Below are 13,341 nucleotides of genomic sequence, written 5' to 3' on the forward strand. Positions count from 1 at the left end.
GGGAAATGTAGGTTGTATTTTATCAGCTTTTTTGATTGGGAAGCTTATTTCATGGAGGACATTCGTTAGCAATTCCATTCTTAGTAATGATCAAGAAAATTTTCTATAATCCTACTTTTTGTTAAATTCTTTGTAGAGATAGTAGAATTACATCACTTTAAAATGATGTCATCTCTTCTTATACTAGCAGACATGTATTCTTTTTTACCCACCTCATCTCTTGGTTCATTTTTTTTATCCTTTAACCTTATATTTCTCTTAATTTTTTTGCTTCTCTTATTCCCATATCAGTAATAAAAATCAAGAGGTTGTACTCATCTACCACTGTGTCTAAGAAAAATAAACTTTAACTTTGCTAAAGATTTTTTTTTCTTTGTAGATTTTTCATGATGTGGCATATAAAGCAAAAGAGCGAGATGATCTCCTGGCAGGGATTGATGAGTTCCTAGACCAGGTGACAGTGCTCCCTCCAGGGGAGTGGGACCCGTCCATTAGAATTGAGCCACCCAAAAACGTCCCTTCCCAGGTAACGTATGCACATTAGCCAATGGAGGCTAAAGTCACTAAGGTGCTATGACAAACAAAAGATCATATGGGCATAAATAAATTAAAACATGACCATGTCTGGGGGCTCCTAGAATGTCAGAGTAGTAATTCAAATTGAATATCTATAACATGGACTGGCTCCATTATGATGAGGTATCTGGGTTACCTGGAGATGAATTTTAAGCCAGATTTGAAGGATTGCTATAAAATGGCCACAAAGAGAAGGAGAACATTTCTTTGGAGTATATCATGTACAAAGTCATAAATGAAAAGTCAAGTTTTATGAAGAGAGCAAAAAGAGTTCCTCACACTTTTCTGAAATAAACATGGAGAGCGAACTCCTACTGTGTACTGGGTGCCAGGCCAGATGTTTTGTGTGTGTGAATTCAGTATTCCCAGCAAAATCTCCCTAAAAGATTTTCTAGTCCTTAGAAGAATAAAATGATCTTCCATGTCAGGGTTTTAAGGTAAAGTAAAATTACACAGAAGCAGATTTGGAACTAAAACTTAGTTCATTATCTGATGTCTAAGCTCCCATTTCTTGGTTTCTTCTATAGTTAGGAATCAGGTTATATCAGAGAAGAAGAGAAGTTTTATACATGTAAACACACACACACCATATTTCAAGAAAGTCAAATTGTATTAAATCAGTAAATGCATTTGAAAGCATCAAACACTTAAGCAGTTTAGTTGCTTTGGGTTATCCTGTCACCACTCCCCTGTGTTAGCAGGAAGAGCAGATAGATGCTGACTTTACTAAATTGAGTTCTTATGTTAAAAAGGAGAAGAGGAAAATGCCTGGGGTTCCAAATGGAAATGTTTGCCACATAGAACCAGAACCACATGGGGGTCATAGTGGGCCAGAACTTCAACGTACTGGGCGGTAAGTCCTGGGACATTTTACAGCTAATGCTTGCTTATTGGGCAGAAGTTGTATAAAGAAATGAGGCATCTTCTTTGTATTTTGCCTTTTTCTCTGAATTGGGACTTTATTGTCTGGGAATAACTTTTTAAATGGAACCACTGACTATAAGTTTTACTAATACATGAATTACTATATCATTTATTCATTCAAGTTTATCAAACCATGTATCATTTTCTGTTTCACCTCCAGCCCTTCCCACACATTGTTTCCTCTGAAGTAAACGTTCTCTCCCTTCTCTCCCTCCTGAATAACTCCACTTATCCCTTGCCCAGCTTAGGTGCACTTCCTTTGGAAACCCTTCTAGTAGTCTCTATACTTGAAATTAGGTATTCCTGCTAAGTAAGGTCACAGCATCTTCTCTTTGCTTGAGGCTCCTTTCTTTACTTTTGTTCTCAGTTTTCTATTCAATGGAAACTAGGATTTTTTAAAATTGTGAAGATAAATTATTTTTCCACTCTGGGAAAATTTCAGAAAGAAGAGGAGACAGAGAAACAGGAGAGAATGTCACTTCACTAGCAATGTTGTGATAGGGGAGTATGTTTTTTGGTTGGAAGAATGTGTCTGAGGATTAGAGACAATAACTACTCTGGGAGGGAGAATTGGCCAAAAGGAGGAGCCTTAGAATCAAAGGGATCTCTGCAAAGAGGGAGCAGCTTCAAGGAGTGAGTTAAACATCTTCCTTAAAGTTGAGAGAGGTCTGAATAGGTGGGGGCCTGATGCTTTTAGATAGTAAAAGAAATGCCTCTCCTGACAGTGGCTTTAGGTCTGAGACTGTCCCAGAGGAGTCCTCCACCCATACCCCTACAAAGGGTCTGGAGTATGGATCTGATAAATAACTTCAGAATTAAGATTTGTATTTTTGATATAAAAGGTATCTACACTCTAGGACTTAGAGTTTGAAACTGTAGATTAATAACAACAGGGTTTTCTTCAAATGGATATCTGTGTAAAGGTGAGATTTCAGCTTTCTTTCAGAGCCAGAGAAAACACAGTAAACTAGGATATAATCATACTTGTAAGCAATTTTATAGGACATGGAGGGGGGAATGAAAGACCATTAGACTAGATCTGAAAAATCATAAGATCTCAGAAATGGTGCCTGATGCTCCCAAAGTAAATCCCATATTGTCAGGACTATCACATGCTTAATCACAAATCCGAATACTGCTGAGCATGGTAGTGCATCCTGTAATCCCAGCACTTGGGAGGTTGAGGCAGAAGGATCCCTGCTGTCCAAGACTGCTAATGTGAGTTCTAAGCCAGCCTGAACTAAGTAGTGAGACCCTGTCTCAAAAAGCCAAACAAACACAAAACCCTAAGTACCTTAATTCATACATTCAAATGGGTTTGAAGTCCTCTCATAGTGTCATGTCAGGAGCCTCTGGAATTGGACAAAGCAAAAAAATAAAAAAAGCTCTGAGCTCAGAGCTTCCTTCTTCTTGGTAGTCCCCCTTCCTGAGCTTCTGATGTTTTCCTCAAAGACCTTAGTAAAGAACCGCAAGACATGTGACTTTCCCCCATTATAGCCTCTTAGGCCAGGTAACCCAGTGATGTATCAGAGATCACCAGGTTAGGCCACCTCTGACTCCTTTCCTATTTCAAAAGATGTGTGAGGAAAATGAGAATCTGCAGCTGGACATCGCTGAAGTATTTGGGCCTTCCTGGGATATGTAGTCTAAAGGCACATTAGCCTCCATTTTATAATTATTCAGAACACTCATTGTATCTCTTTGAATGCAAAATCTGCTCTTTACAACTGAGGCAAAATTTGGAACCTTAAGGTATATTATTCTTGTTGGATAAAGAAGGGTCTGAGGCTCGGAAGACAGGAAACAGTACTTTGAACTCTATATTTTCTGGCCCTCCAAGCCAAGGCCATGACAGTGTCTTTAACCTCCTTGATATTGATGCAAGCAGGGATGCCATACATAGCAAAGAACAGAGTATGACTAGGGTCTCCCTAGTCCAGAAGCTCTGTCTCAAGGAGAATACTCTGGAGAGGAATTTTCCAGGACAGATTTATATCCTTTTTAGGGATGCCAATTATTGGGATGGGTTAGTGAAAAAAAAGAGTCAGGAGTTACTATCTCGATGACCTCCTTCACCCCCACATACACTTCAAGTGGTTCCTTCCAAAGCACACCAGACAAATGGATGCCTGGCCTGCCTGGCCCTAAAGCCCTTCAGGGAAGGGCTCCCTAAGTCACTGCTCCAGACCCTTTGACCCTCTACAGGGTAAGTCCTTTCTGGCATCGAGCTTAAATTCATATGCCTGTGTGCCTCCTGCCCCCCAAACACTTGAACATCTAGGAAGGGAAGGAAGGGAAAAGAAGTTGCAAATATGAGACAGGCATACATGCCTGATTAATATCCGTGGTAGAAGTGCAGTTATGGTCTGATTTTATGAAGGAATGAGGTATGAGACTGACTACAAATACAGTATTCAGAAGTTATTTATAGTTAATTTATGGTTAAACTATCAATATGAGCTCTGGACCTCCTTCTCCCCTCTTTTAATCACTGCTAGGCAGACAGGTGCCTTCCTTCTCTATATCTTTTCACAAGTCCATTCCCATAAATCTTTTGCCTGTTGCTGACATTCCTTTCTAACAGTGACTCCTGTGGCAAGCGACAGACAATTATAGTGGCATGTCAGGTGGCTTCAGTGGGGTACAAAAGAGATTCTTTTTCTAGACAAATGCCCTTCAGAGGAAAGCTACTTGTGATGAAGAGGTGCTATTCATCAGGAAATAAGATGCTGTAGTGGCCAAGGACCCAGCAACACTTGAATCTTGTTCAGACTAATCACTGCTAGCAGCCTGTTGTTAGGTCCTTGGAGGGCTATTTATCTAGTAAAGAGAGCAAGACAAAGTGCAAGTTTGTTTGTTTGTTTGTTTGTTTGTTTTTTGGTTGAGACAGGATCTCACTATGTAGTTGAGACTGACCTGGAACTCACTATGTAGCCCAGGCTGGTCTTGAACTCAGCGATCCTCCTGCTTCAGCCTCCCGAGTGCTGGCATTGCACCACCACACCCAGCTCAAAGTACAAGTTTATTAATGAGAGTCTTGTTCCCAGACCCTAAGGGTAAACTCTCATAATCTAGGTTAGACTCTGTAGATAGCTTCTTTATCTAAACTGGTTTGCCAGAAAGGCTAAAAGTAAGGCAGGTCACAAGGCTACTAGCATTGTGTCTCTTCCAGAGCCCACAACCTAATTTTGAAGTATCTGCTAGAAGTAGGCGAAAGGTGAATCCCAACTACATCCCCCAAACGAGAGGAAAGGAACAAGAGGGTAAGCTACAACAGCGTCTGCCCTGGGTCCACCTGGCACCCACTCTGTTTGCTAAATGAAAGAGCATTTGAGAGGAGAAAGAGATAGGATAGGGCAGGCGTTCTCCCCTGCTCCCAGGCCTCATCATTCTCCAGGCGCCTATGAGGTAAGGGAAGAAGGAGCTGGCTAAGTGTCTCCTTCCATGAAAGAGTAGCTTGTTTTTTGTTTTTGCTTTTTATTATAGAAATTTTCAAACATATTAAGAAAAGAGAATAGCAATATCTTGGCAATATCTTGCCAATCTTATTTCATCTATTTCTTCCTATTTATATGTTGTCTAGATTATTTTAAGCCAAACCAGTGATATCATATCATTTTTCCTATAAATACCTGTCAGTATATACCTTGATTAATAAGGACATTTAAAAGTAATTATGGCATTGTTGGGTCTAACAGAATTAATGATCATTCTTTAAATTATCTAATGCTCAGTCCATTTTGTTTTTTTGTGATTGTTAGCAATAGCTCTTTAGAGTTCATTTGTTTGATACAGCATCCAATTGAGGTTTGAGTTTGGTTATTATGCTGCCAGTCTATAATAGCCCCTCTTCCTTTTATTTTATTCTATGCTATTTATAGAAAAAACCAGATGATGTGTCCTGTAGAATGCAGTGGCTGTTTTCGTTACTCGGTTGACAATTTTTCGCCCTGGTGTAGCGACTCCATTCTTAGAAAAAAATGGCTGACTCTGGGAGCACAGTTCCTCCTCAGTGTGGGAGATCTTACTCTTCATCTCTTTCATCTGTGAGAAGGCAAGAGGGCTCTGAACTCTGGCCACAAAGTCCTGTAATTTCTGCCTCCTGATTAGCATTTGGATCTATCCTCTTTCCCCATCCTAATCCTCACTCCTCTTATTATGCTACTAGAATGCATGTTCGATTATGTTGCTTTGTTGTTTATAGTCCTTCAGTAATTTGGCTTGCTGTTTAAACAAAGTTCAAGTTCTTTTACCATTTTCAGGCCCTTTGTGAATCAGTTTCTCCATCTAGCCTTGTCGCCATTTGCCTCTGACACTGTGTTATGCAGTCACATCTGTTCCAGTACCTTGACCCCAGCATGCACTCTCACCTCATAGATGTCTCTCACGCTAGCCTCCTGCCTCATCTGGCTCTCTCAAGGTCCATTCTTTGAGTCCCTACTAAAATGCCCTCCCCGTCCTGTGATCCCATAGCACCCTCATAGCACTGCCTGTCTCCTGCACTATACTGTTGGTCTGGGAGAGCAAGGGCTGTGTTTGTCCTGCTGCTCATCTCCAGTACCTGGAGTAGTCCTGCACCATATAGTTGCTATTCCTTGTCAGGTGCATGAATGAACTAATTAAGCTAATTTCCCAATAGCAAAGTAGGTGGTTGTTCAGAGTAGGAAAGTGCCTGTGATAAGGACTTTTTATCTGGAAAATATTTAATAAACTAACAATTTAATACTTTGTTAGTTTGACATGTTTCCTCCTAACAGCTCAGAATTTGAAGTTTCAGACTGATACTTTCTTAAGTTTTTGAACTTTTTAAAAAAATGGGTAATATGCTACTCAAATTCTTTGTATTCTCAGGATAAGTTATTCACATCTACTATAAATCAAGTCCTTGAATGCAAATAGAATCTGTGCTGATCTCAAAGAGATCTCCCATACTTGGGGCCAAAATACTACCACAGTGCCCGGCACATTTGAAAAGCTTTTCCATGTGTGCTGGTCCTGTGCTTTTGGGGGTGAGGGACTGCATTAGAAGCCTATCTACTGTGTTTCCACAGGCTTTTTGGGGGCTTGGTGCTAGACATCAAGCGGAAGGCCCCTTGGTACTGGAGCGAGTACCGAGATGCGCTCAGCTTACAGTGTCTGGCCTCTTTTCTGTTCCTGTACTGTGCCTGCATGTCACCTGTCATCACCTTCGGGGGATTGCTTGGAGAAGCCACCGAGGGACGCATAGTAAGAACTTTTAACCACTCTTAATGGTTCCAAAAAGGAATTAAAATATGGTAGTGGCAGCCAGATGCATTGGTGGAAAATTACCTGGCCTATGGCTGTGGAGTTTGGATTCCACCTCCTGAATTATGCAGTCTTCTGACTTCCTGTGAAAGAGCACTTCTCTCTTTAGAACAGGACTCTCTTCTCCTGGAATGTCACTTTCAGTGCTAGATGCCCAGTTGAATTGTTCACTGCCCCAGGAATGGAAAATATATGAAAAAAATATATACACACATATGTAGCCATTATACACACACACACACACACACACACACACACAATGTACACATACTTTTTTTTAATTAATTTTTTTTTTAGTACCCGGGATCAAACTCAGGACCTTGCTCTTGCTAGGCAGGCACAGTGCCACAGAGCTGAATCTCCAGCTCTATATGAATATATATATATAATATATGTATATATATATGTATATGTATATATACACATTTTTTTTTTCTATTAGGGTCTGAACTTAGGACCTTGAGCTTGCGAGGCACATGGTGGAACCCCTGAGCTAAATCTCTGGCCCCCTATATGAATATATTAATACAATTTGAAAATAAGATTTAAAATGACTGTATGACAGTTTGTAGTTTGAACAGCATCATTGAGCTTTTTGTATATTTTCAAATACTGAATTGAGTCACTGAAGAACAGAATTTAGTTGAGGAATCATATGCAAAAGGATTTTGGCACTTGAATTATTAAGGAGGTTTCTGTTTACAAGAGCATTAGATGGTATGTACACATCACTCCTGCTAAGAAGAAACACAAGCAAATGACTATCAAGGTATTGAAAGCTAAGTCAGGAGTATATGTAAGTCAACATTGCTCGTTATTGATGGGCCGTGAATTCTTTCTTTGGTTTCTTTCCTTCTCAGAGTGCAATTGAATCCTTGTTTGGAGCGTCCATGACTGGGATTGCCTATTCTTTATTTGCGGGACAGGCTCTTACCATCCTGGGAAGTACTGGGCCAGTTCTTGTATTTGAGAAGATTTTGTTCAAATTTTGCAAGTAAGAGATTTATTTTCCTGAAAACTAACTGGATGTGGTTATTGTGCTGTCAGAAGTGAATGCCAGAGACTTATACAAGGACACAAACAAGCAAATATTCTAGATTCTAGAAAACCTAAAGGAAGAGCATCATTTGGTTTGTTGTCCTGTCCCCAGGAAGCACCATACATATAATAGTAGATTTTGTTTTGTTTTTAAGACAGGGCCTTGCTATGTAGTTCAGGCTAGCCTTAAACTCACAGTGTAGCCCAGTCTGGCCTCAAATATGTGGCAGTCCTCAGTGCTGGGATTATAGACGTGTGCCATCATTTTAAAAGAGTTTGACTAATGTTCCTCAGCCATCATTTAAGTCTTGACTTTAATGTTCAAAATATTTTCCCTTTATAATTTCTATCTTCATTTCCATTTTTAGTGGAAAAGTTAATTTTTAATTTGGCCTGCTATCCCTCTTTCATATTTTGGTTGCTAGGGGTAATGGCATCTCAAGAACACCCTGACTTCATTACTTTTCCTATATAATCTTTTTTTCCATTTTGTATTGGAAGAAGGAGCACATAGTACTAGAACCAGACCTTTTTTCTTCCTGCTCAAATAAGCTCTTAATTACACTGGGTAGTCATGGCAGAAATGTGTATGAGATGACCCCTTCTCCATTTTCTATATATTTTCTATGGCAAAGAGCACTTGGAAAATCTTTTTTTGAGACAGGGTCTTACTATGTAGTCCAGACTAGCATTCAACTCACTACATAGCCCAGGCTGACCTTGAATTTATGATAATCCTCCTGCCTCAGCCCTCTTGAGTGGATGTGCCACCATGCCTGGCTCCCAGTGAGGCAAATCTTTAAAATCTGACTGTCTTAGGGCATTATTTAGGAATGAAGAGCAATCAGAATTAGGGATAAACTGGGTTGCAGTGCCAGTATGAAAACATGAAATGAATCAACGATATGTGGCTGTCTCTTAGCCTCATCCATTCATGCTTTTGGTGAATTTCGTTCTTGTTTCAGAGACTATGCCCTTTCATACCTCTCCCTGCGAGCTTGTATTGGACTGTGGACCGCCTTCCTGTGCATTGTGCTTGTGGCAACTGATGCCAGTTCCCTTGTCTGCTACATTACCCGCTTCACTGAAGAAGCATTTGCCTCCCTGATATGTATTATTTTCATCTATGAAGCAATAGAAAAGCTGATTCACCTGGCAGAGACCTATCCCATCCACATGCACAGCCAGCTGGACCATCTTAGCCTCTATTAGTAAGTGTGTTTTCTGCTTATCATTTTCTTTTTCTCTTTTTGAATGGAGCAAAGGTCCCAAATGGAATGGCTGATGCAGTGTGCCAGGTAGTGCTTAGGAACAGTCTTGGCCTTCTGGGAAACAGAGCTCAGATGCAGACGAAGAGGGCTGGAAGGCTGGAGGGCTGCCGGAGGAGAACAATCAGAAGTGATGACTGAGGATGGACTGAGAGTGAAACCCAGAAGAGACTTGAGAAATGCTTTCCAGGTCTTTGGTTTGCTTCTAGGCATTGAGACAAAAATTGACTGCAAATGGGGGATTTGAGTTTTTATTGGGAAGAATTACTTTTGGCAAGGACATATGAGCCTCTAGGCTATGTTATCAAAGGAGAGAGTGGGCTTTTTCCTCTGAAGATACACAGGTAACTCTTAGGAACCATTAAGTAAAAGAGATTAATAATTCCTTCAGATCAGAAGCCTCTCCCACTATATCCACAAAGGTTTAGAAACATCTTTATTTCCTGGATTTTTACTGAAGATTTTATGCTTTAGCCAGGTGTGATGCACACCTGTAATCCCAGAGCTCTAGGAGGCTGAAGCAGGAAAATCACAAGTGAAACCCTGTCTCAAAAATATTCTAGGTGTTCAACACTGTTTGGATCAGCTGAAAAAGAAACAACATCTGGCATTGTTTTCCACCATCTAAGAGAATCTGACCAGTCATTTCTTCTGTGGAATAGTATTCTCCAAATTATGATGGAATCTCCTCTTCTTTTAGCTCTGTACTCTGTTCCCTCCCTTCTGGCTATACAGTTCTGATGTAGAGGATGTGATGGTGAAGTGGTAACTTTAACCTGAAGCTTCCTCCAAGAAGATAGCACATTATTTTGCCAACCAGCCACAAATGTACTTTTACAAATATAGTTAGATTAAAGCAAGGATTTTAAGTTATTTTAATACAAAGTATCAATGATTAAGGAGTATCATCTTCAAAGCCTATGAATTGGGACCCATTGGCATTGGAGTTCTCATTTCTGTACAGTTCATTCTTTGACTTTTTTTTTAATCATTCACTTATTTATTTAACAAACATTTATTGTATGCCAGGTACTATTTTAGGAATTGGAAACAGCAGTTAACACAACAGCCAAAGGTCTAATCTCAGGAGGCTTATATACTTATCGAAAAAGATGAACAAAAATTACCAGCCCCAACTGAGTAGACTTTGGACCTGGGAACTGTAATTCTCTGTTCATAAAGAACAAGATGGTACATTTCTTAGTTGCATTCTAGTGCCAGCTCATATGAATTTCCCGAAAGCTAGAATCCTCAGCTCTTTAAAAGATTTTATATTAACATATATGCAGTTGATTTTTAAAAATAGACTTTATATTTTGGAGCTGTTTAAATTCACAGCAAAGATGAATGAGCCGAAAGCACAAAGAGTTCCTGTATATTCCTTGCCTCCATACATGAACCCCCTCCTCCATTATCAACTTTGCCACCAGAGTAGTGTATTTGTTATGATCAGTGAACCTACACAGACACCTCATTCTCACCTGAAGTCCACAGTTTACGTTAGAGTTGACTCTTGTTTTGTTCATTCCATGGATGTTGACAAATGTATAAATACAGCATCTTAATGGTTTTACCTCCCTAAAAATCATCTGTATTCCTCCTCTTCATTCACCCATCTCCTCTAACCCCTGACAACCACTGATTTTTTAAATTACCTGCATAGTTTTGCCTTTGCAAGAATGTCATATGGATATAGTCATACAGCATGTGCCCCTTTTAGATTGGCTTGTTTCACCTAATCATATGCATGTAGGACCTCCGTTTCCTTTCATGACTCGTATGTGTGTGTGTGTGTGTGTGCTCGCATGTGCGCAGAGGGGTAGCTGTGATTAAATCCAGGTCCTTCACACTGAGCTACATTCTCAGCCCTATTTTGATTTTATATTTTGAAACAGTGTCCTACTAAGTCACTACGTTGCCCAGACTGGGTCAGAACTTGCAGTCCTCTTGCTTCAGCCTTCCAAAGTGCTGGGATTACAGGCCTGCACCACCACACCTAGCTTTTCCATGGTCTTGTAGCATTGAATAATATTCCACTGCCTAGGTGTACCTCAGTTTATCCATCTACCTACTGAAAAACAGCTTGGCTGCTTCAAATTTAAAATTGATTTTTAAAATTTTATTTTATTTTTTACTATTTATTTTTAAGATAGTAAAATACTATCTTACTATGTACTCTCACTATGTAGTTCAGACTGGCCTTCAACTCTCAGTGATCCTCCTGTCTTAGCCTCCCAGGGTAAAGAGTGTAGGCATGTTCCACACCTGGTTTATTTTTGACTATGTAAAAAACATTTATATAGGGCTGGGAATTTAGCTCAGTGGCGCCATGTCTGCCTCATAAGTGCAAGGTCCTGAGTTCAATCCCTGGTACCACAAACAAAACAAAAAAGAACATTTATATATATTATGTAAATACACACACACACACACACGCCCACGCAAACTTCTTGAGTCAAAGTCTCACTCTTATCCAGACTACCTTGAACTCCTGAGCTCAAGTGATCATCTTGCCAATTGGCTTGGATTATTACGTATTCTATTATAGCCAGTTTATTTTCATGTAAAATTAACAGAGTAACTGTACATACTTAGGGGGTAGAGTGTGACATTTTCATATAAATATATAAAGTATAACCATCAAATTAGAATAATTGGTGTTATCTATGGAATTGACTTCAAAACCTATTAAACATAGCATTTTCTAGCTTTCCCTATTGCTTTTCATTTTTTGTTTCCTCTATTCTGACCTATTGAGATTTTTTTGAGTTTTAATTCTGTCATAGGCAGCATGTTTATTAATAAATTCATAAATGAAACAAGTATGGTAGGGATGACTGTATCAGTTGACCATACCAGGAACCAGCTCAGGCATAAAGCATGCTGGCATTGGGAGACTGTGGTGGCCAGTAGAGTAGGTGTACTGATATTCCTTGTTTAATGACCTGCCTATGTAACAACTGTTCAGACTTATAATTGAGGCTCACCATTTGGAATCATGACCTACTGCTTGGACTTAATGTTCTGTTTTTTCTCTGTGTGTGTGTGTGTGTGTGTGTGTGTGTGTGTGTGTGTGTGTACAGTTCTGTAAATCTTATTTATAGAGCCTCAATGTCTTTTTGATACAGTACACTTTGTTTATATAGTACTTGCTGATTGTACTGTATAGTACAGTACTGTAGTTTTGTATTCTGTTATGTATTACAGTGCTGCATGTAAGAGTTAGGTAAATAAAAGCAAAGTTGTCAAGTTGGAATTTTCTTTTACCATTTCTTTGTTGTTAATATTGTAATGTGCGTATTATATACAATTCCTCATTTAGCAATCAATTTAATGACCTACTTTCAGGAATATAACCTTGTTGTTAAATGAGGAATTATCAGTAGTCTGGTCTGGCCTGAATGAAAAAGAAGGCTGGAGAAAGCTAAAGGAGCTGCCAGGCCTGGCTCTAGCCCAAGTAGCCAGGAAATGGTCAAAGTATTGGGTTATTATCAGGAGAATACAGAGTCGGATGAGCTTGCATTGCAATTCCAGGAGACAGCACTTTTTTTTTTTTTGTATCAGGGATCGAACTCGGGCCCTTGCACTTGCGAGGCAGTGGCAAAACCACTGAGCCAAATCCCTAGCCTAGACTGCACTTTTTAGAACAAGATCATGATGGGGGTATTAAAGTAAACTATCTAGGCTTGAAGGAAATAGTTGAGAACTGAGAAGAGTTATTAGGATTTCCTTGCTGTGTAGATTGAATTTCATAGCAAGAGTCTAAGAGATGAAAACCAAGCAGGGAAGCCAGCAGGGCTTACACTAATCACATCATATGCCAGGCTTAGTTGTCAGTATGTGATCCAAGACTGAAAGTTGATTTGAGTTCATCTTTAGTAATGGCTAAACTGAAAAAAAGTATGCAAAAGAGAAAGAATGAAGATGCAGACCAGAGCTATTAACCCAGTTGTGGCTGAAAACATATATTTGAATATCTGGCTGCTTTTCCCAAGAGTCTTTTTTTCTCTCAGCTGCAGGTGTACTGTCCCAGAGAACCCAAACAATCACACCCTGCAGTACTGGAAGGATCACAGTATCATGCCAGTGGAAGTGAACTGGGCTAACCTCACTGTCAGTGTAAGTTTGGGAGCTCCTAGGTGCACCAGCATTGTGACCACCAGGTTTAGGAGGGACTTCTAGTTGGAAGAAATGCCAACTCGAGCATTTGAGAAACATAGCTTAAAAAAAAAAAAAAAAAAAAAAAAAA

The 13,341-nt window shown here is 39.7% G+C and overlaps 1 protein-coding gene across 3 annotated transcripts in view; it reads left to right on the plus strand.

Annotated features, from left to right (window-relative positions):
- Slc4a8 (solute carrier family 4 member 8) overlaps positions 1-13,341 on the plus strand; it is a 58,714-nt gene that overhangs the window by 19,556 nt on the left and 25,817 nt on the right. For all 3 annotated transcript variants that reach the window (XM_033763638.1, XM_033763639.1, XM_010628570.2), the window contains exons 9-14: positions 380-526; positions 1,329-1,429; positions 6,552-6,726; positions 7,647-7,780; positions 8,790-9,035; positions 13,106-13,211. In XM_033763638.1, coding sequence (XP_033619529.1) covers positions 380-526; positions 1,329-1,429; positions 6,552-6,726; positions 7,647-7,780; positions 8,790-9,035; positions 13,106-13,211 — 909 coding nt within the window. The remainder of the gene's footprint in view (positions 1-379; positions 527-1,328; positions 1,430-6,551; positions 6,727-7,646; positions 7,781-8,789; positions 9,036-13,105; positions 13,212-13,341) is intronic.

The sequence above is a fragment of the Fukomys damarensis genome, unplaced genomic scaffold (assembly GCF_012274545.1).
Source record: "Fukomys damarensis isolate Sample0158 unplaced genomic scaffold, DMR_v1.0_HiC HiC_scaffold_15, whole genome shotgun sequence".
NCBI lineage: Eukaryota > Metazoa > Chordata > Mammalia > Rodentia > Bathyergidae > Fukomys > Fukomys damarensis.